Source organism: Coturnix japonica, chromosome 3 (assembly GCF_001577835.2).
Source record: "Coturnix japonica isolate 7356 chromosome 3, Coturnix japonica 2.1, whole genome shotgun sequence".
Taxonomy (NCBI): domain Eukaryota; kingdom Metazoa; phylum Chordata; class Aves; order Galliformes; family Phasianidae; genus Coturnix; species Coturnix japonica.
Window position 1 is genome coordinate 9,137,672 of NC_029518.1, and position 24,318 is coordinate 9,161,989.

Sequence of the window (24,318 nt, forward strand, 5' to 3'; positions counted from 1 at the left end):
TAAAGCTCAGGAATAAGAGCTTATAGGGTCAAGGCCTCCCTTCGAAAGAAAGCATAGGAATAGTAAATAGTTATTTATGAAAGGAACAAACGGATGCAAACAGAAGAGGAGACAAAAGGAAATCTCTGGGCTGGAAAAAGATATTTTGCAGGGATTGTGTAACACTGACTAAGGGACAACTAAATCCCTTCAGGAAGACATTTGAAAGATGTAGCAGATGATGTTAGCAGCTGGAATATAATGTCTGTATTCATAATTGAATTTCACATTAGACAATGCAAATATATTTCTCACAATGGATCAAGTCAGGAGGTTTTACTTTCATTGAAGTGAGTGAGACATACTGCATGGTGTGCTCTGGTGGATATTCAGAGTCCTCTCATAAGGTTTGGGAACATTTTTAACCAAGGAGTGACAGTGGTGTGGCTTTTGTTTTGACAGTTTCCCCTTTCTGTCTAAGAAGTTTATTTGTACATATCTGAGGCACTTACTATTGTGAATTCCCCTGTTTCTATAATGCACTGGATTTAGTAATGAACAGCTCTCCAGAGTCACCTCTTGTTGTGTGTATGCACTTATATTAAACACTTCAGAACTCTGTTAAGTTGTCTGGGAACATCTTCTTCAAGATGGTCTCTTTGAAAAGGCTGTCAGTTGACTTAGGGTCCTAGAAGCCAATGTCCAGGACAATCTGGGCTGGTGATATCTTTTGATATTCACTCAAAATGAGTTTGAGGTCAGGCAGAAGTTGGTCTTCTCAGGAGCAGGGTTTTCAGTTTCCTCATTCTGACGCTGCCCTAAGTGATTATCTGTGGTGTAACTCTCTCATCTGCCCAGGTCATTCTCAATAAAACTATTCATCATTAACTGACTACCAAAGCTAGGAAAGAAGCAGTAAAAGATAAGTGGCAATACACTCTACTAGCCCATTTCCATGAAGGGAGTTACGAGACAGGCATAATGCTTGTGTCAGCATATCTGAACAAGGAGGACTCTTTCTCCGCTGAACAACTGCTTTCTTTACCACCAACTCTAAAGAGCCTCTGGAGCTCACTGCATTTGAGAAAGACATACCACTGCTAGGGTGGGTGTTTTTATTTTAGAGAAAGCTTTCTGTCTTCCCTACATCTTTCATACTTAAAGGGAAAATTTAGTGACTGTCCTTAAATCAGTTGGGCTGTCAGTCAACAGGTACACCTGCCCCAGTGTCTGTGAAGCACCAGAATGCAAACCTCTTTCTCTGGGCTGCCTGTGTTGATAGGAAAGACAGAGAGCTAGTGGCTCATTTCATTCAGAATTGGTCCAGGCTGGGTCCCTGCCTCTTTTAAACTGTTTCAAGATGTAAGACCCTCCAAATATATACTGAAAATCTCCTATCAAACTGAAATCTCAACACCTTAGTGAATATTGTTCATTAGGTACTTTTGCTTTATAGCTACTATTCAGCCATTTTCCCTGTAGTTTGCACCTTCCAAAACTGCACACGTGGCCACTATAACTCCCAGTCCTCAGCAAGGAGAGTCACATCAGCATTTCTCTATTCAGAGAATCTGGAACTGCTTACTCGGAAGAGAAGTGGAGATTCGGAGTTTAATTTTCGACCAATAAAGCAGCCACAGGAGTGCAAATATCCATCCCAGATGTGAAGTGAAGGGACCGTGGTGCAAGGTCAGCACGTGTACTTCTGGCTTCAGACTCTGGAGCCTGCTTTTGTGCTGAAAGCTGCCATTTCTTTCCTCCAAAGACCTGGTCATGATTTGTTTGACTTACAAGGCTTCCTGTATTTTCAGTTTTACCAACAACAAGCCAAAATTAGTATAAGACATCCCCTCAGTTCTACAGTATGAGAAGGTATCTATCCCCTCAAACTGCACTCATTATAAAATCAATTCTTATAACGATGTGGCTTCTGTAGCTGTGTTTGGTCGTTATCAGCTGCAATTCCACAGACTAATCGCATGCTTTTTCAGATTAGGCAGACCGGTGTAATACTGTTACATGGACAATTAATTTAATGCAACCCAACTCTCAACAGACTTTCATCTGGATTGCTGGCATGGTGCTAAAGTACTGATAGAAATAAAAAAACCCTTTGCTTCAGCCTGCTGTGCAGAAATTTGAATTATATTTCCCATGCCTGAATTGATTTATTTGAGAGTGTGATGCTGTGCCCTTTGGAGAAGGAAGGAAGACACAATATTGGTGCTTCCTGATAACCTCCTTCAAAGACTCAGGTATACGCTATTTTGTTCCAAGTGTGAAATCAGTATTAATGCTCAGCTGGTGAAATGGGCATACTGCTTATTCAGGTCAGTACAGTGTGCGTGTGTTCCTTCAGAGAAGGGAGGGGATGATGAGGAGAGTCAGTGTTTGAATCCATTTTTGAAATGCCAATAACTCTTAAGATGTACTGGCCTGTAACTGCCTGGTGTTCAATGAATCATGGTAGGGGGACAAGTTTTTCATGCGCACGAGGAAAGTGACGTGAGAAAGTATCAAGCATCTATTTTTAAAAGGTCAAAAAGGCCTCTAATATTTTCAAGAAAAATAGCTTTTCTTTTGTAACCTGTTTAAATCAATGCAGTAGCATTTTCCAAAGGAGATTCCAGACTAGCCTGTTTCTGATCAGACCAAAATAAGTAAGAGGTCTTCAGTCCCTTCTGCATCAAGACTAGTGTACCAGTGCTGCGTGCTTAACTTTTTCATTCAGACTTAGCAAAGGCTGTTTCCAGTGAGCTCACTCAATGGATCCTGATTGAAATCCACCGTTGTAGTACAGAGTGCTCAGGGCGGCCATTTGCACTACGAAGTGGTACCTCATACCTTCAGTATCACTGTGGGTCATTGAAGGCTGCAGCAGGGTGAATAAAATTCTGAAGAATTCACAACACATAAAAGAAGAAAATGAACTCCCAAAAGCCAAAATGCACGTCTGTGGTGTATCACAGGAAGTATAAGGTGAGGAAATCAAGGGTATAGCCAGTGCACATATCTCCTTTGCATCAGAACTTAAGGAAAACTGCAATTGTTTTCAGGGAATGGGTCACACGCAGCACTGCAGAGGAGGGCAGTGTGGCTGAAGAGAGGCGAAATTTCCCCTTACTGCTGTGTGCCATGCCTGTGTGTGAGCAAACAAGCACTCAGAAGACCTTGATCCATAGGGCCGCTAGTCTGTCAACAGGGATGTGAAATGCAGAAATCCATAAATCCTCCTGCAACCACAAGCATCATACAGCTGAGCTCATCAGTCAGGCACCCATTGCCCTGTCATTGACTGCTCTGCCACTGATACTACAAGGTCATTGTGCTCAAGAGCGAATGTCACCACGCACTGTGTAAGGGACTCCTGCTGTCATCTGCCTCTAAGCTGCCATGAGCACACTTCTTACAGCAGTTTCCATGTTGTGATCTGTATTAAACCTCTTCCTCTCTAGAATCACAGAGTCACAGAACAGCCCAGAATAGAAGGAACCTTGGAAGACCATCAAATCAAATCTTTTATGGGAAAAAAGGAGCCCACATGATGAGATTATCCAGTACCATGTTCAACTGCATCTTGAAAACCTCCACCAGATCCTTGGGGAGGGTGTCCCAGTGAGGGGTTGTTCTCACTGTAAAAATTTCTTTCTTACATCAAAATTAAATCCCATTTATACCCATTGCCACTTTGCTTCTCCATGTGGCTCCTTATGAAGAGAGGGCCTCTGCTCTCTATGGACACCATTTTAGTACTGCGATACTCTGATGAGGTTTCTCCAGAGCCTTCTTTTCTACGGGTTGAAAAGATACGACTCCGTCAGTCTTTCCTCAGCTTCTCCAGTCCTATGATCACCTTTGTGGCCCTCTCCAGTCTTTCTGCATCACTTTTGAATTGTGGAGACCCAAACTGGACACAGTTTACTTGATGTGACCTAACAAGTATTGAAACTATGCTTGAGAAGATGCTTAAGCGTTGTACTGTACTGAGGTCTCAGTTTTGGGGGCTGGGGAGTGCTTAGATCTATTTTTATAAAGAAATTACTTCTGATTATCTTATGTAGCATCTATTCAAAGGCTTGCATGTATTAGAAATTATGCTCAAATTGCTGTCTAGATTTGGTGTGATAGCTAGCACTGGAGCTAATAGTATCATTCATTACAGACAAACAGTGTAATAACAGTCCTATCTTCTCTCGTGATGACATATAACAAGATATGCATTATGAACAATCCTCTATTGATGTGTTTTTATACCGTAAGACAAATCTCGTGCACAAATACTGGCCTTTTTTCTGTTTGTAGTTCCCACTGCAGGCATTATTTGCTCTCCTCTAGAGAGGATTTGACTCTGCTGAGTTGGTTAATTGGTGTTTGGGTTTTTGATGATCAGGGTATGCCTTTACCACTCTTTACCAAGGAATAAATTGTTCTCAGAAATCACGCAGCCAAACACAGAGCAGTGCTGCTCCTTGCTTGCAGTGTGTGACTGCTCTCCTAAACTGAGTCATTCTATATTTCTCCTTACCTGAGTGACCACTTGTAACAGGTACATGGAGACCAAAAGGCCAAGAATAGCAATGGCCTTCTGTTAGAAAACAGCACTCCCATGCTGGGAAAAGGCTCAGAAGCCTGACTCCTTCCTGAAGAACTTAAACTGTAGAGTATGATGATAAGTAATCGATCACCAACAGGGTTTTCTGGGGGAACTTTAGCAGAGGATGCAGGGTTCATGCAGGGTTGTACTGTCAAATAAATACAGCATAGTGAGTAGCAGATTCTATTCGATACCTTATAATACGTTATTTTGAAAGAAAGCAGGAAAAGAGAAAAAAGCCAATGCAAAATATTTTGGTGGGTGCATATGAGTTAATTCGTTGTGGTGCAGCACACCAAAGGCAACCCCAGATCCCTCCCCAGTAGTGAGGACTTTGGGAACCTGGGCTCTTATCCTAGCCCTACAAGGGACTTGCTGCAAGAGACCAGAACAAGTCACTGCTCATTTAGTGCCTGTTTCCACTGCTTCCCTTTGTCTGCTTCAGTGGGAAGCTTTCCAGCACAGCATCCCTTACAATGACTGTGTAATTTACATAGAGTGGGGGAAACCAGTGAAAGCATTTTGTTATTGCTTGTGGATAAAGAGGGATATCCCAGAGCAGAGATCAGGACTTCTTCTCTGAAAGCCTTGAGATATAGAGGGGGAACTACTTGTTAAAATAAAAAATGCCGAGCCACCGACTTGTTTTTCTAAAGCAGAAAAGGTCAGATGAACAACATCTTTCTTTTGCAAGGCTGTTGTCTTTAATGGGCAGGTGATTTGCCAGGTACAGTTCAGTTGTTACTCAAGAGAAAGTGGAATACTTTTTTTACTTACTTGCAGCAATCTTTGTGATTACTTTTTAAACATAGACTCGATACTCAGATAATTATAATATAATCCATTATTTTACCTCGGGCCTGTCTGAATCTATTTGCAGCTATCATCATTTCTAAAGAACAAGATACCGAAGAGCAAGGGATAACCACTTTGCAATCTGTTCATCTAAGATTTCATTCCAAAGATGTCTGCAGCTGTAATAACAGAAAAATCCAATAGATAATTACAGTATCATCAGGTTGTACTTGCAGTCCAGTATTTACTTCCTACAGCTGATCTTAGGCTGGGCATTTTTGCACCATTTTGAAAAATGGTCGTGGTGAATCTTTTGGCATAATTATTTTCACTCCATCTTCAATGACACTACCAGCATAAGAGATGTAATCAGGATGGGTTGTACAGCAGCAATTACCTCTGACTTGCCAGGGGGATTCTGAAATCTCTGAATCATACTAAATAAAGCCTGTGCTATCTGTTTGCCACTCTACAGATTGAGGAAGAAAAGATATATGCCTCTGGACTAGCAGGAGATGCATCTGGCGTGTTGATAACAGCAAGCTGGCCATTTTTGTTCCTCAATTGTGTAACTACAAGAGGGTATTCACTGTACATAGAAGAGATCAGACAGGGGGTTCACCAGGGCATGGGATTGTTCTTGATGTCTGTGCTGCTTTCCATTTGGATCTGTCTGCTCTTGGCTTAATTTTAATCTCTGGGGTTTTCATCAGGTCAATACAAGAAGCACGTCCTACAGCTTGAGGATGTGTCCTATTTCTTGGGAACTTTTTAGACTTGTTCTCTTTCCTAATTAACTTTCATCTCCTGAAAGTTAAAATATTGCATTAAATTTCAGTTGGTAATTAGTGATGTCAGATCTGCAGTAGACAGTGGTAGCTTGGCCTCGAGAGGTGTACTGTTCTGGGCTGCCTTAGTTTGCTTTGGCTGGCAATTCCTATGCATTCCTGAGGTGTGTTTTCTTATCTATTGTACACCGCCTTTTTAAAACAGATCTGTAATTTAGGAACAAGTTTCTTCTGGATTTTTTCACTTTTCCATTGTCTTCCTCACAGTTTAATGAAAGCACAGCTTGAAATATCTTGACTTTTCAATTATTTTTCAGAGAGATCTCACAGAATGATGCCTTGGAGATCATAGAAGCAAATGTGTTTTCCAGCCTTCCCAAACTACATGAAATGTAAGTAATAAGCAATCTAAATTCAAAGGAGAATATTATAGGCAAGTGTCACAGACTTAGCAGTTTGGTTCAGGCAAGTTGTGAAGAATTTGTTGCAATATAGGAACACTGGAAATCTCACTTTGTCTTTTTCATCATCTTAGCCAACATTCGCATTCTTTCCCTTGTCAGCTTATACCAAACCACTTAAACAACTGCCAGTATCAAGAAACATTGGGGTTTGCTGGGTTCAGCTGCTCTTTGGAAGAAGTTCTGCTCTCATAAAACAAAAAAAAAAACCCTCAATACGCAGTACCACAACATCCCTGGGCAACTATACATATTCTAGCATGCAACCACTGATATTTTAAGATCTAAATGTTCACATATTTCCTCTGATGTTTCATTTCCCTGTTGCAGAAGAATCGAGAAGGCCAACAACCTCGTGAAGATTGATCAAGATGCCTTTCAGCACCTTCCAAGCCTCAGATATCTGTAAGTCTTCTTGGTCTTTGAAAGCACTATAATGATCTTAAATTATACATATGTGTTTCTATCCAAGCTGTGCTGAGCACTTCACTAAGACAAGATAATGTTCACTCTTCCCTCGCTAGTTGCCTGTTGATGATCTACATTTTCATACTCAGGCTCGTATGTTGTCTTCAGAAAAGCTGAAGGTACTATTCTCAGTGGAGAATCCACGGAGATTCTACAGTGATATCCAAACACAAAATCTTTGCGCTTTTCTAAGCAACATGTTGAAACTAAGTGATGAGAAAAGGATTGATGCCTTTATTTTATTGCTATAAAAGCAGTTCTTTGAAATTCCTCTTGAGAGCTTTAGGACAAAACCTCATCCATCTTTGCCATGACTCTGCCTTCTGTTAAAATTTGTGCACATGATCTTAACCATTCAGATTATTTTCTTTAGCAATTATAGTGCTATAGCAATAGTTTTCATTGACATTGGTTGTGAGAAGATTAAAACCTCGGAAAGCAAATGCACTGGTGTAAGCTATACATTTATTTTATTAGCCACCTTCATCAAGAATGCAAGTTGCACAACTGTGGTTGCCATATTAGATCCCACGGTGTTGCCATATCAGATCCCATGGGGTTGCCACCATGATTCAGTGATAACTGAATCCATCCTTAAAGTAAACTGCTACTCAGAAATATTTTCGCATTCTTAGTAGTAGTAGGGATTCTCTCTTAGTAATAGGGAAATAAAACCTTAAGTTTGCACTCTCAGAAGAAGAAACCTTGCACCTTTCTCCTTTGGTTTCAAGCAAAAACTTTCAGACCAAAATTTGATGTGAATGATTCTAACTCCCCAGCTCATTGAAATTGCAATTGCCAGTGTGAATTTTCTCCAGCTGAGGATCTAGTTTGCCACTCAAAATGTATAGCACAGCTTCAAATTCCTTATCCCAATGATATTCCTTCAGATTTCATATTTTGCAATAAGTTGTCATAAAGTTTAGACATATGGGATTTTCTTATCCTCATCAGGGATGAAATGTTGTCCATTGCTTTTGATTAGTGTAAAATAGCACTATGAGCAGTGAGAAACATGCTCCCCTTTTTGAACATTTGTCACTCCATACTTCTCTGTGCATTGAATCAAATGTTTAGAGTTACTTTTTGGTATAAAAAATCAGCTGCAGTAGCTCTACTATGATCTCTAGAAGCAACAGATTAAAAAGAAAGAGGATTGCTTGTCTAACTAGCTATTACCCTCACCTACCCTTTGGCCAGTCTTACCCAGCTTTCCAGGCTTTTCCAGAAACACAGTGATTTGGTGACTAGAAAATTTCTTCAGGTTTTATTGACATCCACTTCATTCAAGTCTGTTTTAATTCCAAACCTTTCCTCCAATCTAAGTTGATAAAGTCCATCTTTGCAGATTTATATTGTATACTATTTCTATCCTTATTTTACACGGTGAAAAAGACTCTTCCAAGAATGTAAATAGTACAAAAGATGAGTATGAACTGCTGAATGCGCCTTTCAAGCTAATGATAAAATTGGAGGTAGCTCCATTGTGGGTATAAATTAGTGTCACATCATTGGCTCTAGTGAAGCTACATCAATTAACATCACAGGGATTTGGTCAAAACAGTTTTATTGAAACAGATTTTCAGCAGTATCTGAGCTGTGTTCCCCATCAGAAAAGGGCAGATGAGCCTGAATTAGCAGTGTAGGAACTTGCTGGACTTGCAGTTCGCTCTCAGATACCCTGGCATGGGGGGACAATCCCTGGACATACAGGAACTCCTATCCTGTGCTGCATTATCCACACCAGCCATACAGATGGGTCTTGAAAGAGCTATACCTCTTGTTTGTTACTCTAAGGAACAACTGCTTAGGGGTGCCTACAGCTAGACCAGTGATTGATAACAGACTGAGCACTGGAAGTCATTTCTGAAGAAGTGACTTCTACATTCCTTTGCCTGCCCTGAGATACAGGGCATGTTCCCTTTTCAGCTAATCCTGCCTGCATTACTGGAGCAGAACATGACATCCCTGTAGGAGTCTTCCAGTGAGCTGGGTTTGATGCTGAGTTATGTCGTACTCATATCATCTCTATGTATAGTCACTAAAGCAGGGGTCTCAGATCCGTGCCCACCACTGAGCTCGCTGTTGTTCCTCCTGAAGTTTCCAGCCTCAGTTGCAGCATATGAGATGAGATGTGTGTTTTCATTCCTTGTGACAGTGCCATGGCAATAATGGAACTGTTAAAATACATTTCAGAAAACACTGCAGAAAAAAAAGAAAGAATTATTTACTGGCAGTTTTGGGGGAAAGAAAAAAAAAAAAAGTATTTGATACAAATTAATCAGTGTTAATGCCTGAGATAGAGGCCAGGCACCATGCCCATGAGTTTAAAGACCTTTGCCGTTGTTGCTTGCAGGGCTCTCTCTGTGCTGCTTCAAAAATGCTTGCATAACCACTAGATCATATTTATGGGCAGGCAAGAAGATCTGGCTAATGCTGTCAGTCCTCTCATCAGCTTTATGGTCTCGTTACAGCCACTGGCTGTTGAACATTAATACGCTTTTATCTGTGCCAACCCGAGTACAAATGCATTCTCCACCTGATCCACTCCCTTTGCCTCTTGAATCATCATTACTGGAATAGCAAAAATGCTACGGAGAGAAAAATACTTTAAGACAGTGTTGTGATCTCCTAAGCCTTCTAGAAAAATGCAACCTAAACTTCCTTGCCAGTCGTTTTGAAGCTGTGAAGTGGGTTGTTAATTGGTCTTCTTGGATATATGCCAAAGAGACAGACTGCTTCAAAATGGTAACTTGCTGACCTTTTCATCAGTACAAGATTATTTGTCTGGCTCTCATGAGGGAGAGCTGTGGCATTGTCTCTTTAATAATGCAGTGATGACTTTTCAAACCTATTTTCTTGCCAAAAAGTAATCTATGTCTTTTTTAGGTTCTTTTTTTACAGTGAATACATCAATGTCCTGCATTAAGAGATCACATCTTGAAACAGAAAGATTTAAATATAAGCTTTTTTTCAGATGAATTTTTAGGGCATGAAGCTCGATTGCTGGTGGGAAGCAAAATGGAGGCCATGAGAACCTGTTTGACCCTCAGTGTATTTTGTAGTGCGGAGGAGGCAGCCCAGCTCCAAAGGCTTGTAGCTGCTTCTACCTGCTGCCTTGTCTGTTGGAGGTCTTGCCACACAGATGCCTGGCATGCTTCCTAAATCCAAACTGTATTTGTTGGGGACACAGCTAGGCATGCCTAGCAGAGATGTCCACCTTGTCTGCAATCAACCATGAAACCTTTTCTCGGAGGTAGATTTACACTAAAAAGAAGTGACATTCCACTCCTTCCTTTTGCATGAGAACCTTCTGGTTAAAGACCCCCCTTCAGCAGTGTCTGCTATGGATTACACTCTGCTTCATGGATCATAGGCTCAGTTTAGCCTACAAGACCCACTCCCATGTGTCAGAGAGCTCTCTTGCTGTAGTCAGGCCCACATGCAGCACAAAGCCACTAGCATGATTAAGGGACACATAAATAACTCTTCCTGGGTGATGCACTATTTCATTGCTTACCTTGTGTTGGCAATTTAGCAAACATCCACAGTAAGTCAATGAGCTGAATGAACAAAGTGCCAGTTTTAGTCAGAGTAGCTCCTACCAACTCAGTTTAAAAAGAGCAGGGAAGTTGCTATATCTGGAAATAAAGCGGCCAGAATCTTCCAGGAATTCACTTCTGAAAGACTTTTTGTTCTCTGGTGATCACAGTGCAGTGTTTTGGGTTTTTTTTATGTGCTGACTCCAGTAAGCCTTCTCAGAAAGACAATTAATGCTTTGGAAAGCAGCCATCAGCGATTTGAAGCACATGTTCTTACTGAGCTGTTTAGATATAGCAAAGGGGAACTCAGTTTAAGCTCATATTAAAGAGGACATTTGTTTAAAGCGAGGCTACTAAGGATGTGTACGTTATATGATAAAGATATTGACAAAACTGTGCTGCAGTAAAGTTATTCAGTAAATTGGATTATCTACATCCTAACGAGATTATCCACTTGAAGGCCTCTGGAGATTTGCTGGTGGAATAAAAAGAGGAGAGATCTAGGCCACAGACTAGCTGCATGTTTTTTTGGTTCTTTTTCTGAAATTAATTAAAAGAACATCCTCTCCTGTTCCTAACCACTGTTCTGTGCCTCTGTGCACTCAGTACCTCATACCTGTAGATCTATTTCAGTACAGAATCTTCTATGATTTGTCAGAACACTTTGCTCTTCATCCCGCCAGTGTAAACCAAACCCTGAGCACCTTGGTATTACTGGGAAGATAGGACTGTGGCATCACCTAACTTGTTTATTCATACATATATGAATATATGAAAAGCATAGAATTTCCACTGGCATTGCCTGAACAGAACATGTTTAAGTACCATCATCTTTCATTACAGGAACAAAAGGATCAAGATTTACTTGGGAGAGTAAAATGGATATGAAAGCTTTTCATGTCTTCTCCTCAGTCCTGCAATAGCCACGCACTATTTGGCAGCTGTTTTTGTCTTCATTTTCCTATTAAAGCAAAGGCATGCCATAATTTGTATTAACAAGTAGCTCTTGAAAAGAATTGCGTTAATTTTAGTATATGACTCATTTAAAATGAAAGGCAGCTTCCAGACAAAGCCCAGTACTTGTCCGACGTTTAGAGAGTGTACTTTACAATACTATAAGTGTGCATTTGCGGGTTCTCCTATTGGTTCGAACTTCTTTGGCTAACTCCTTTCACAAGCGCAGAAGTACTTTACATAATTGCAGCCTTGTGAAATCCACCTGTTTCATTAATCACGCTTTCTATTTAACCGTATGTAATAGTTTTCCAAAGGCATTTTTTAGAGCTTTCTTGGTCAAAAGTGACAGCTGTGATTTTTAAGCTAATGCAATGTCAGACCACTCTGACTCCCGGGATAAAACAGTTACTGACATTTCAGCAACGTTTTCAAATTGGCTTCATGAATATTCACTACACTTCTTTATATACTATTTTTCCTATGTATAATGCAATGCTTTTTGTTACGAGGTAGATAACCAGTTGGCTTTTCAGTGTGAACCTCTGAGGATATCCAGATACCACCTCAGAGAGCTCAGATGAGTGCTTACGCAAGTGAATGAGTATTTCACAGACCTTTTTGGTCCTTCTGGATGTGGTTGTCATATTTGTCTGTTTCATTTCAGTTCATAAAACCTGAAAGTTTGAAGCTCTTCTGAAATAATCTAGGTTAATAATAAACATAAAATGAGTGCTGTTACTTTTTGCCCGGTCCCAGGTGGTGCTTTTCATCACCATTCAACACAATCAGCTGTGCTCCCCTTTTCTTTCCTTAACTTGTGTGGGGGAGAACTCAGCTTGTGCTTCCAATAGAAACCTTTTTACATTAGGGGGCCAAGTTTCCTCTGGACATACACCATGTATGTGGCTAACATCAGTTTTTTTGCTGCTTCCATGTTAAGTTCAATGTGCTTTTTAGTTTATTAGTTATGGCTTCATTCCTGGAAGAGAACTAATCACCTTAATTTCTCCTCTTGTCCTTAGGTTAATATCAAATACAGGCCTTAGGTTTTTACCTGTTGTCCATAAGGTGCACTCCTTCCAGAAGGTTTTGCTGTAAGTTTTAATGATTTTATAAGCTCCTTATGAATGTCTTGCTGTTCTAACAAAAGCTTTTGAGATAGAATTTGCATTGTGCTTGCTTATTAGCATTGTCATAGCATTTTTGGCTGCAGTTTTGTTGGCATTGATGATAACGTAGCCTAAAGGGTCTCTATTCTCTGGAACTTCTTTCTACAAAGCACTGTAGCTTGTACTATGTCAACTACTCTTCCATTAACGATGCTATGAGTGCACGGGTACCTGTCCCAGGGGGCTGATAACAGCCTTCCAGTTCTGTTTCACCAGCTGAAATTCAAACCAGGCTGGTGGATGTGGGAATTTGTTGCCACCTGGTGACAGTTCTCTGGTCTGCATGGAAAGAGTTGCTGAACTTTGTGCTGTTTTCAGTGGTTGGCAATGAGAACAAAAATCACTGGGAAATACCTCTATCACACTCAGTTAATTCACTGGTTGTGAAAAATGCCCCAGGAGTGTAATGTATTCTTCTGTGAAAAAGTTCAGTGCTATTAGGAGGAAAAATATGTAAAGCCTTGTGAGAAAGCTGGTTTGTTTGTTTTCCCAGGAAAGTCACATCTTTTTTCTTGGGGGGGAAAAAAAAAAAAAAAAGAGTTGTTTTTTTTCATGGAAAAGATCTTGACAAATATTCTGTATATATTCTGTATAACTGTATCAAAATCAAAAGAAAGAAACAAAAATGGGAATTAAGCAACTGTTTTTTCTTTTTGATGAGGTATATTAATAGCATGCAGAAAAACCTGTGAATCTTCAAATCACTGATTATAAGATTTCAGTCTTCAGGAACACTAATCCTGCCGTTGTCTTACAAATACTGTAGACATGCATTATGTACAAAATATATTTATCTTGTACGCTTGATGAATAATTTTGAGAACTGCACTTCAGGGCTCAATGAAGCCATCAAGCAAACGCAACAGCTGTGGAGCCGCAGAACCTTCTGTGGAGCCGCAGAACCTTCCCCCTGCTTACCATTATCATCAGCCCTAACTGGACTTGAATTGCTGTGTCCCAGTGAACAAGAGATATTTTTTTTTAGGTGAAATGCCCCGCTTTTTGTAAGGCCTTGACATAAAACAGACCTTGGTTCAAAGCCTGGCCATGCTAAAGCTCAGTGAGAAAATTCTTGCTGACTTCAGTTGTACTGGTGTTTAAATCCCAAAGATAGATCCTGATGGGTTATTGAGGTTTATGAGGACCTGTCTGTTTCTCTTTTGCATTGGGAAACTTTCACTGCTATGGGTGCCACACTCCCTCCCTATTCCTCTCTCTTCTGATCTCAGTGTGAAGAAGGGTGGACGTGTCAGTTAATACAGTGCTGTGGCCATATTTAACTCTCGGTATGAGATAATTTTGGTACCTCATTTAACTTCAGGCTTTGCAGATAATTAATTTTGTTCCATGCTTCCCAACAGAAACAGCATGAAAACAACCATATCCCCAGACTAAATTATGAGTAATGCTGTTTAACTTCTTTGAGGTCTATTTTGAGCAAGCAACAGAATGTATATCTGCCGTTCTTTCTGTGTAGCAGTCAAAACTGCTGAAAGAGTGAAATGCAACAAACTGAACTGACAGGGGTCCTGAGTTGCCAGTTCTGAAGCGCATACCAACCTTATAAGGAACCTCAAGAGACATTGGTGGGTTATTTTTTTCATGGGTTTTCAGGTCCCTTGCTGAATCAGACCAAAAAGGTCCTTCCATCTTCTGGCTGGGAGGTTGTAAGAAGCAGTCACCTCCCAGCCACACAACTTGTATTTAGTGGATAACAGATTTATCAGTTAAGTCAGTTTAATCCACATCAGGGTTGTAAGACGCACCCAGCTTGTGTGCGTTTCAAGGGCTTAAACCAACCTGGGAGGCAGGCATGAGGGAGATAGGGGGTGCAGAACAAGAGGCTGGAAATGTTTGGCTCCTAACTCTTTTTAGCAGGAAAATTTGCTCTCTGCAGATGGTCAAATGTCTTAAAAGCTTAAGTTGTCAACCTTTGCGTTAAAGAGTTCCTCAGACTTAATATAACATAAAGCAGCATTTGAAATATCGTAACATATTGAAAGACTCACAGAAGTGCAAAAAAAGTTGTTGTTTCCATTGTATTTTGTTTTCCAGAGATGTTCAAGACAATATCCATATTCGTACAATTGAAAGGAACACATTCATGGGCCTGAGTTCTGAAAGTGTGATTCTGTGAGTAAGACATAGCAAATTCATTTCTTCTCACAAGCTCATTCCTTCTCCAAACCTGAGCTGAGGATACTGTGGGATGGGCTCTGTTCTACAGGCTTCCAAATTCAGTTGGAAGTTTTAGACTTCACCCCTACTCCTGCAATCTCTGCATTCTTTCTTGCTGCCATGAAACAGTAATGTATGTTGTTGTTGTTGTTGTTGTATTCTAACTCTGCTCCTTATTTTAAAACCCCTGGTAGAGTAAATTTTGTAATTACTAATGCCAAGGTTAAATGTATTCCACCTACAGCAACAGTTCATGTGATACAAATTGTATTCAGAGGGATGGTGTGACTCATAAATATTTACAGTCAGACACATCATTCAAAGGCATTTGTTACCTTGGCAAAATAGATGTAGATGTTTTGAAAATACAGTATATTTGTACACAATGGTAATGCATTGATACAGGCTGGTTCACAATGCAGTTCCATGCTGTGTGGTTAGATGACTCCTCATTTGAGTCAAACAGTCGTGTTTTTTAATGGACTACCTGGCTTCTTCTGTTGGCATATCAAACCATACTGTGTGCTTACTAACAAGCTCCCTTCATTCCATTGAGCCCGTGGCCAGGCTGGAAGAATCTCCAACTGTGTATGCAGCTAACCTCTCTTCATGCAACAGACAATTAAAGACTGATTGATTTGGTTCACATTGATTTTGGTGGGAGCAGAGACAAACCATCCATACTTGAAGAGGGGACAGTAACAAGTCACCTGGCTGTTCTCTCTCCTTTTTCTCCATAAGTTATCCGCAACCTGTCTGTGCCAAGTTCCCTGAAGTTTTAAACATATACACACACGTACATGAGATATTCATGCAGCTATCTCAAATGTATTCAACTAATGATACCCCAAATGTACTTATTTATCTTTCCTCCTATAATTATAGTATTCGCTGCTCAGATGGGATGTGGTTTTGTCAGAGTTCTGCACAGCACATACCTTATTTATTTCCATAATACCACAATGGGATGAGAGGTGTATGCCAGGTTTTTAGTGTGATTTGCCCTCCTTATAGCAGTCAAGCATTCAAGACTTCCAAGGCACAATGAGCCCCCACAGTCTAAGGAGAGCCAATTTTAGCAGGCTTACTGTGACAGGCTCCCAGCTTGTGTAAGCCAGTAATTTGGATTGCATCTAAGATTGCTTTATGCACCAAGGAGGTGAATTTTAAGTGGGTCTTAAACATACCACTACAGCCAGGAAATGGTGAGTAAAAGCCCACATGTCCAGGCTCTGATTTGTGCCTTTGTTTCACTTGTTACTATCATAAGACTTCCAGATTATTCTGGGGAAACAGCAAGGGTGCTGGTTGAAGTGATGGGAGAATGTGTCTCAGTAGAGTCTTGTCCAGGTAACAACTGAGAAGGAGGAATAACAAAGCCTTGGGATCTAGGCAAAATGTTGCTTGCTCTCTTTACTACCTGAAGACAGTTTGCCAGCTGACATGAGTGTACAGTCCACCCTGTATGACAACAGTAACTCAGAATGTATGACTTCAGTATCTCATTGAATTAGTCAGTGAGAGAAAGCAGTATGAGCTAATACCGTGATTTAAAGCATATACATCAGCCTAGTAGCTTTGAATGGATACGATCAATTTAATATAATAAATATTTTAAATGCCATAAGCAGGGACATAGCTCTCCCGTGTGCCTGATCACTCACGTCTAATAGTGCTATTGCAAGCAAAGAGGATGATGGCCGTTTTTCTGATGTGATCTGACACACACTGTAAGCATGGAATTACGCGCATCAGCCTTCCATGGTCAAAAGGGTAATTCCTTCAACCAGACCCATGATTGATTTTCATAGTGACCTGAGCTCACCACCTTAGACCTCAGATAAGTGGGTCACTTGCAGGCTCAGCTTTCAGTGTGATTTAGGAATGTGGCATCTGTGTTTACTGACAGTGTCACTAAATCAAGCCAATTTTGCCACCAATCAGACTTGTTGTGTCCTCTTGGAGAGAGCATGAGTTCCACTGCAACGAGATGAAAGATTACACCATAAAGATGATAAGCATAACTGAACCAAATGTAGATTTTCAGGACCACGAAGGGAAGAGATGGAAGGACGTCAAACATTCATTAGTTAATGCACTACAGCAAAAACTTGTCGGGAAGCCCTACAATTCTCTACCTTTGCCTTCTCTCAGAGGAAGGAGCCTGGGGAGATGTGGAGCAGGGCTGATGTCATCGGAAGAGGCAGCTGGTATGAGAACTGTCTAGTTCCCAGGCAGTTTGGCACCAGCCACATCCTTTTTTCCTTCTTGAGCCTGTTTTATTTTATTTCAAATAATAATTGGCAAAGGTTAAGCTCTTCCAGAAGCATCTCGGGAAAAGTGAAGTGTATATATAAGGAGCAGCAACAGTAGAAAAGGTCTCACTTGTGCTGGGGTTAACCTGATCCAGCCTCGCTGACTCCCTTTGGGCTTCCCAGGGCAGCTGAGCAGCATTAGTGACTTCATCAGTTCCACCCTCGCTTCAAAAACTTACTCTAACTCTGATGGTAATGCTGGTTTGCCTTCTTCATATCTGCACTCTGCAAGTCCTGCTTCTAACTACTGAGATCTTTTCAGCTGAGATTCTTAGAAATTTGGTGATTTAAATATTCATTTAATAATCCTTTTCAGTGGTTTTATTTGCACATGAAGCTGTATCAGAACACTTTTTGTTTTTTCTTCATTGCAGACGGCTAAATAAAAACGGGATTCAGGAAATCAAGAATCATGCATTTAATGGAACCTGCCTGGATGAGCTGTAACTATTTTTTGTTGTTTACTATTCTGAAAAGCAATTATTTGGAGATACAGCAACTTTTCTTAATCTCTGATTATTTTAGAATCCATATTGTGTTTTCCAGAAATCTAAGTGACAATCACAACTTAGAAAAACTACCAGATGAAGTCTTCCAAGGAGCCATCGGGCCTGTTGTTTTGTAAGTAATATTCAGATTTGTCTTTTCTTGTTAGTAAGCCTACAGAAAAGACTGAAGAAGAACATGTGAATGACAGTCTGGATTTCAACATCTCCCAAATCATGCAGTTCGAAACTGGAAGTGTAGAAAAGTGGAAGCCACATGAGAATATCAGCCATATCAGCCATATCTAGATCCATGCTTTCACTTTGTCCTCAGGGCTTTTAGATTATTTACATCCAGGGATTTAAATCCAGATTCCTCTCCACAGTTGATTAAGCTCTGTAAAAGAGTAGTTCTGCTTCTTTTTTTTTTTTTTTTCCAGAGAAAATACAGTTTGTTTTTTATTTGGGGCAGAATCAAGAATAAGTAGTTGGGTTCTCAGTGTTTACATCTGAATAGCGCACCCTTAAACTGTTTACAAACAGTGAAGATCTGCCCTGCACCTCCAAAGCTTAGTTCAAAACTGAAAATCCCTGCCCTAGAGGGACGTATATATCTCACACAGTTGAGATACAGCTCTCATGTTGGCTGGCAGGCTGAAGAGCATGATCTGAGCAACAGGATGCTCATGGATCTCAGCACTTCACACTACACTTTGCTATGCTGTAAAACACCTGTGAGAGTGCACAACTGCTTGTGTCTGTGAGCACATGCTACAGCATGTAAGAGCTACAACAAAGACAGGTGTGTTTTTCTTGTGTCACAAATCACAACTTCATCACATTCTTTCTTTCTTCCCATCTGTCCTAGACATCCAGAGGGTGCTAGATGTCAATCAGAAAAGGTGAAAACAGGTAAATGGGAGCTACTGGAAGATGTTACACAGAGATTAAAGTGGTTAGAAATCTAAAAAAAAGAGGGAGACAAATGACTGGTTAACATTCTGAAGGCATTTTTCCATGTAGTGATGGTCAATGCATCTATGACACAAAAATGTGTTACTGTATTCTATTCCTCTTCTATCACTCCCTCAGTGCTTTCCTCCTTTGGAAAAGACTGCCGCTGGAGCATCTTTTCAGTAACATCATTGATGTTTCTTTGGAAAAGCATTGTTTCCTATAGCAAAAAGTAAATGCATTTTCTTTGCAAGTTGTAGTGATTCAAAAGGTTCATAAAATTGATATGGCTGTACCTCAGATTCATTTGATAGTTCAACTTCTAACACTGAGTTACTTGTGTAAGAAGTTTTCAGTTCCATTACCACTCTATCCACTGTTCTATGGATGGGAAATTACCTTTTCATCCTGACTGAGATCAAGAAAGCAAAGCCTTCTTACTCATCTGTCACTGTGGCTTACACCTGGAATGCTGAGGAAATGATTGACCCATACTCATATCTTTGCTGGGGAAATAGTGCTGTTGAAATCGAATTTGTGCTGCAGGCTGCCATGTTTTATTAGATGAACATCAGGATGTTTTAACTCTTGTTCTTCCTGAACCAGTTCTCTGTGGTCAATTAATACCAATTCCTATCTTATATTTCAGAATACTTAAACGGCATGGAAGAATGACAAACACAAATAGTAATGTCAGGAAGCACCTAACATTGTCAGCTTTATGCAGGCTGCACAGTCTCAGCAATCAGTTCTTCTTTTGGATGAATTAGAATCTCACTTTTGGAAAGACATCAAGTTTTGAGTTAAAGGAGTTCAGTGCTGACAGTAAGCAAGGAAATCAAATGGCTAATTACTCCCACACATATACAAATTCCTTCTATACAGAAATATGCTTTATTTCCAACTTGGAGTTTTGTAGCTTCAATTTCCGTTCACATTATTTCATTTAATCTTCTTCTTGTGTTCCCACAGCTGTGGGGACTGACATGAACTTTTACTGGAGTCCCTAGGAACCTCTGCCTCCTGTAAGCACTAAGATCATGCTGGAGGTACCAGCAAATTGCAGGAATCTACAGGGAATCCCTCAGCATCCCCCTCTCTATCAATATATTTCATCTGATCAATGATGATCCATTCTGGGCTGAGCTCTCTGGCTGTGTCCTGCCTCAGAAGCAGTGCAAGGTACAGCCATGGTCTTTCCTATCCTTGCAACTTGACTACAACAGGAAACCCACAGATGTGGACCACAAGAGACCTCCAGAAATTCAAGAAGACAGCTGAAACCCCGAGGCACAGCCAGAGGGCACTTCAGATACAGCTGCTGGAAAAACTGGTCTCACTATTGGTCTCCCATCTCTGGCTTCTGCTCTGCCAGCCATGCCTTGCTATTCTGCTACGTTCCTTTCAAACCTGAGCTGACTGTCATCTGGTCAGTGTTCTGAGTAATTCAAAAAAGATTCCCAGAAGGAAGAGGAAGATGTTGGAAGAGAAGTCAGATTCATTTTGCTGTTCCCACACCAACCTCTCTCAAGTCTGATGACTAACAGCCAAGCATTAATAATATACCATGTATTCCCATCACCAATGCTTTCTGGTTTGATTTCCCACTGCTATTTTATCTTCTTGTTCATCTTCCATATTTAATTTACCAATCCTGTAACTAGGGAGGAACATCCCAAAGAATCCCTGCACTGAATTCTGCTCCATGATGTCTCGGTGGATAAAACTACTAAACTACCTGCACAATGTCTGCGTTTCCTCTCTGGGGGAGTCTCTTGATGGTATATCAATAATTTTCTCTAATAGACATCCCAGCAAACTCTGCAGTAGTTTACAGAGCCCCTTCCCCAACTCACTTTGGCTTATATGCAATAATGAACGCGCACACACACACAAAGAAAATAATTTTAAAAGAGAAGTGCATATTTTCATGGGTAAATATTCAGCATTTATGAAATTGTTTTAAGATGCACAGAGACACGGATCCGGTAATATTTTCTTAGATCCAGATGTACTTCTATTTATTTATTGCTTCCACCCCATATATTAACCATGTGGGGCGCTGTACACTCATTTTGTACTTCTAGTTGAAACTACAACCCTGGGGCAGCAGTGTGGGATCCATCTCCAAAATTTCCAGCTGTGGGCACAGTATGGAGACAAAGACCCTCCTTGCTCACAGTCAGTAACTTTGTATTAGCTGAGTGTGAATTTGTTAGCTAGGGCCACCCTATGCTGCAGACTGTGCATTCCTGTATTAATTTTGTTTTGGAGAAAGGGGAATGAAGCTGGAAATGTGCATATGGTGCATGGCAAGTGTCTGAACTTCACAGAGTGCTGCTGAAATCTGATTTCCCCTTCACACAGGACCACTCTCCTACATTAATATGATAATAAAAACACTTTGTGCCTGTTGCGATGTTCTGTAATAGGGATAAAATAACATGTTGTCCTGACATTGCACTGTTAGAGATGGATGCATCTTGGAGGGGTGGGCATGGAGAAAATGACAGATGTTGTCAGTTCCTTTATTAGGATAAATTCTTTTCTTTTGTAAGAGAACGAAGACCAGATCAGCCCTGCATCCTGCATCACTCTTGTCCAGTAAGAGCAAGGAAGCTAAGGGAGGGCAGGGTGATTTTACATAGTCCATTTTACTTTGGTCTAGAAGAAAGAAATGTCCTCTCCTGTTGTCAAAAGCTGAAGGACACAGTTCATCCCCAGCCAAAAGAATATGGGGATGTTTTGCTCTGGATATTATGCCATGGGGACAGAGATGGAGCGCTGTTGGTTCTTTTTCCCTTTTCCTACATGTGTGACACTAGTCTCAACTTAGTGTTTGCACAATGTTTTTCCTTCTGTATGCTTCACTAATGCTCTCTGTAATACATCTGTAGCTGCTTTTGATAACCTGTCTCACAAACTAATTGCCTTCCACATAAATACATCTCTCCTAACCTCCTGTAATCTTACCCCTTCCTCTGCTTCAGTCGATACTCTCTTTGTTTTTAAACCTCTGGAAATATTTCAATGTTTTTGTTCCTCACAGTTTGAACTGTATCGCCTTTCTCTCCCTTTAATCTCTTTTCCTTCCTAATGAGTACAAAATCTGAAATCCCCAACCTCTCCTCGTATCTGTAACTCCCTCTGGGTTCTCTTTGTGTTTATTGCCTCTTCAATGGTGGCCTTTGCACGATGAGATGTTCATGAGGGACATCACGAACTTCCAGTGTTCTTGAATGAGTTTTGCATTTATTTCAGTATTTACTAAATTAAGAATCATATGGAACTAATATTTTATGTCACTGCTAATCCTCACACAGAGGGCATTGGGATCTTTTTCCCAAATCAAAATAACATCTCTTAATTGCTGTTTACAGTGAATAATCGTTCAGATTTCCTTGAGGAACACATACTTATTTATTCCTGGATTCTGTTTTCAGCACACATTTCCAGTTGATCTCTTTTTAATCACTACTCTGGTAATGAGTAGGGCAATCTATAACATGTCTCCACTATGTACCTGAAGTAAATTTGCTTTTTACCAGGATTTTCATATGTTTTCTTAAAGGGATATTTCAAGGACAAGAATCAGCTTCCTGCCAAGTCATGGATTAGAATTCATTAAGAAGCTAAGGGCGAGGTCTACATACAAGTTAAAAAAACTTCCTGATTTAAGCAAATTTAGATCTTTGATTGAGGCAAACTTCACCTATCCTAGCCATTGCTGTGCATTTACAAACTGGAAAAGACAAAAGTAAGTGATTTCATTTGTTTTAATTTTTGGTGTTTCTCTGCAGTTGGTAGTGAACAAACTGGCTATGAAAGTACATGAATAGAAATAAATAAATGCACAATGCATTCATGCTTACACATGCTGCACAGTGCACTGCCTCTCCATTCCAGGTAGGTAATAAATTTTGGTAGACATATTGGTATCAGTGCTTTCTCCATATGAGACTCCAGCCTGCATGTGTCGTTGGATCATCTCTCACTGGGACCTGCTGTTCTGCACCAGCCTGGAGCCACCACGCTGAAGATACCCATCAGAAAAATGTTGATTACTTTTCAGGAGGTAACTGGAAGCACATCTGTGTTTCCAGAGAAGCAGGTCAATACTTGGCCATCAATTCAGGAAGGTAACAGGACTGCAGAGTGGTCTTAACTCTCAGAAAACCACACTGAAGTTGGAAACAAATAAAATGAATTAATAGAACAGAACAGACCAGTTCGGTTGGAAGGGACCTACAAAGATCATTAGGTCCAACTGCCTGAGCACTTCGGGGCTAAACAAAAGCTACAGTATGTTAATAAGGGCATTTTCAAGATGTTTTTAGAACACTGAGAAGTACAGGACATCAATCACCTCACTATGAAGCCTGTTGCAGTGTCTGAATACCCTCATGGTAAATTGATTTTCCCAGTGCCCAATCTGACCCTGCTCTAGTTTACCCAAAGTAATTTCCAGGGCTTGTTTTAATTTGCCATCAGCAAAGATGTGCTGAGAAATCAGGTATTAATGATTTCCTTTGAGTATTTTCAACTATTCAGATAGGCTTTAAATATACGCATTAACTATTTAGTGATCTCCAGAGATCCCTTCCAGCTAAGATTCTGTCAACCTCCTGAATCTGCGCCACTAGAAAACTTGAGGCACCGTACCTATGGAAACACATGCTATTATTTGAAGTCCTTTTACATAGCATCTTTGGAATTTGCCATGGCAGAAAAAAACTTATAGGCTTCTTCAGGCACACGGACTTGGTTACCTGCCTGCCCCAATGGCAAAGTGGCAGTTACTTGCTAGTGAGTTCAGGTTGGTGAAATCCCAGAGGCTGTTGTCACAAGCTGCAAATAAATGAATGACATTTAAAGCAATAAAATCAGTATACGGCAACTGGTGTCCTATATGGAACTTTTCTAGAAAGCAGTTTCAGTGATTAAAAAATACTCATGCTATGAATATGTAGCAGAGCTATATAGGTTTCCTTGAGCTGGCCTATCAAATCTCATTTGTTCCCTACAGAGGAAAACAAGCCTTCTTAAAATATATCTTCTTAATGGCTCACACGTTTTCTGGTCTTTGCTGAATATATTGTTTCTACAGGAGGACAGCTGAGCTCCAGAATGCCCCAGTAAATTATCTCAGAAAAGAAAAGTACCCTACATGGCTGAAAGATTGTTAAAATAGTGGGAAAATATATTAAGATCCATTTTTGTGGAGTTAATAAAACTGAATCTGTGAAAGACTTTAATCACTTTTTTGTTTTTTTGAAGGAGCTATGCTTAAACTTAATATATCCTGTTAATGCATGTTAATTTCGGATTTAAAAAGCTAAAAATATTCCTGAAAGAATAGCTACACTTCAGCAACAGAGATGGTTCTTTCTTTCATTTCAATTTGTTCTATTAATTTAATTCAAATAATATTTCATTTAATTGTAGTTAACAAACAAAATTGCAGCTAACAAAGCAGGAAGGCTTTTGTATATTAAAAAAAAAATAGGTGTAGAAGGGAACAGACCAAAATCTACGAGGGAGAGCCAGCAAGAAATTGTGGTATTTTGGCTAAAGTTATGAAATTTGGTGTTAAATAAACACATTTGGAGGAACCATTTTCTGTATACAACACA

General features: G+C 40.2%; 1 protein-coding gene across 5 annotated transcripts in view; it reads left to right on the top strand.

The window, feature by feature from the left end:
* The window catches only part of FSHR (follicle stimulating hormone receptor), a 91,466-nt gene that overhangs the window by 60,441 nt on the left and 6,707 nt on the right, over window positions 1-24,318 (top strand). For 3 of the 5 annotated variants that reach the window (XM_015856891.2, XM_015856889.1, XM_015856892.2), the window contains exons 3-9: window positions 6,474-6,548; window positions 6,948-7,022; window positions 12,607-12,678; window positions 14,809-14,886; window positions 17,621-17,689; window positions 17,772-17,867; window positions 22,257-22,442. In XM_015856891.2, the coding sequence (XP_015712377.1) occupies window positions 6,474-6,548; window positions 6,948-7,022; window positions 12,607-12,678; window positions 14,809-14,886; window positions 17,621-17,689; window positions 17,772-17,867; window positions 22,257-22,442 (651 nt within the window). The remainder of the gene's footprint in view (window positions 1-6,473; window positions 6,549-6,947; window positions 7,023-12,606; window positions 12,679-14,808; window positions 14,887-17,620; window positions 17,690-17,771; window positions 17,868-22,256; window positions 22,443-24,318) is intronic. The other 2 variants (XM_015856890.1, XM_032443700.1) reach the window with 2 other exon arrangements.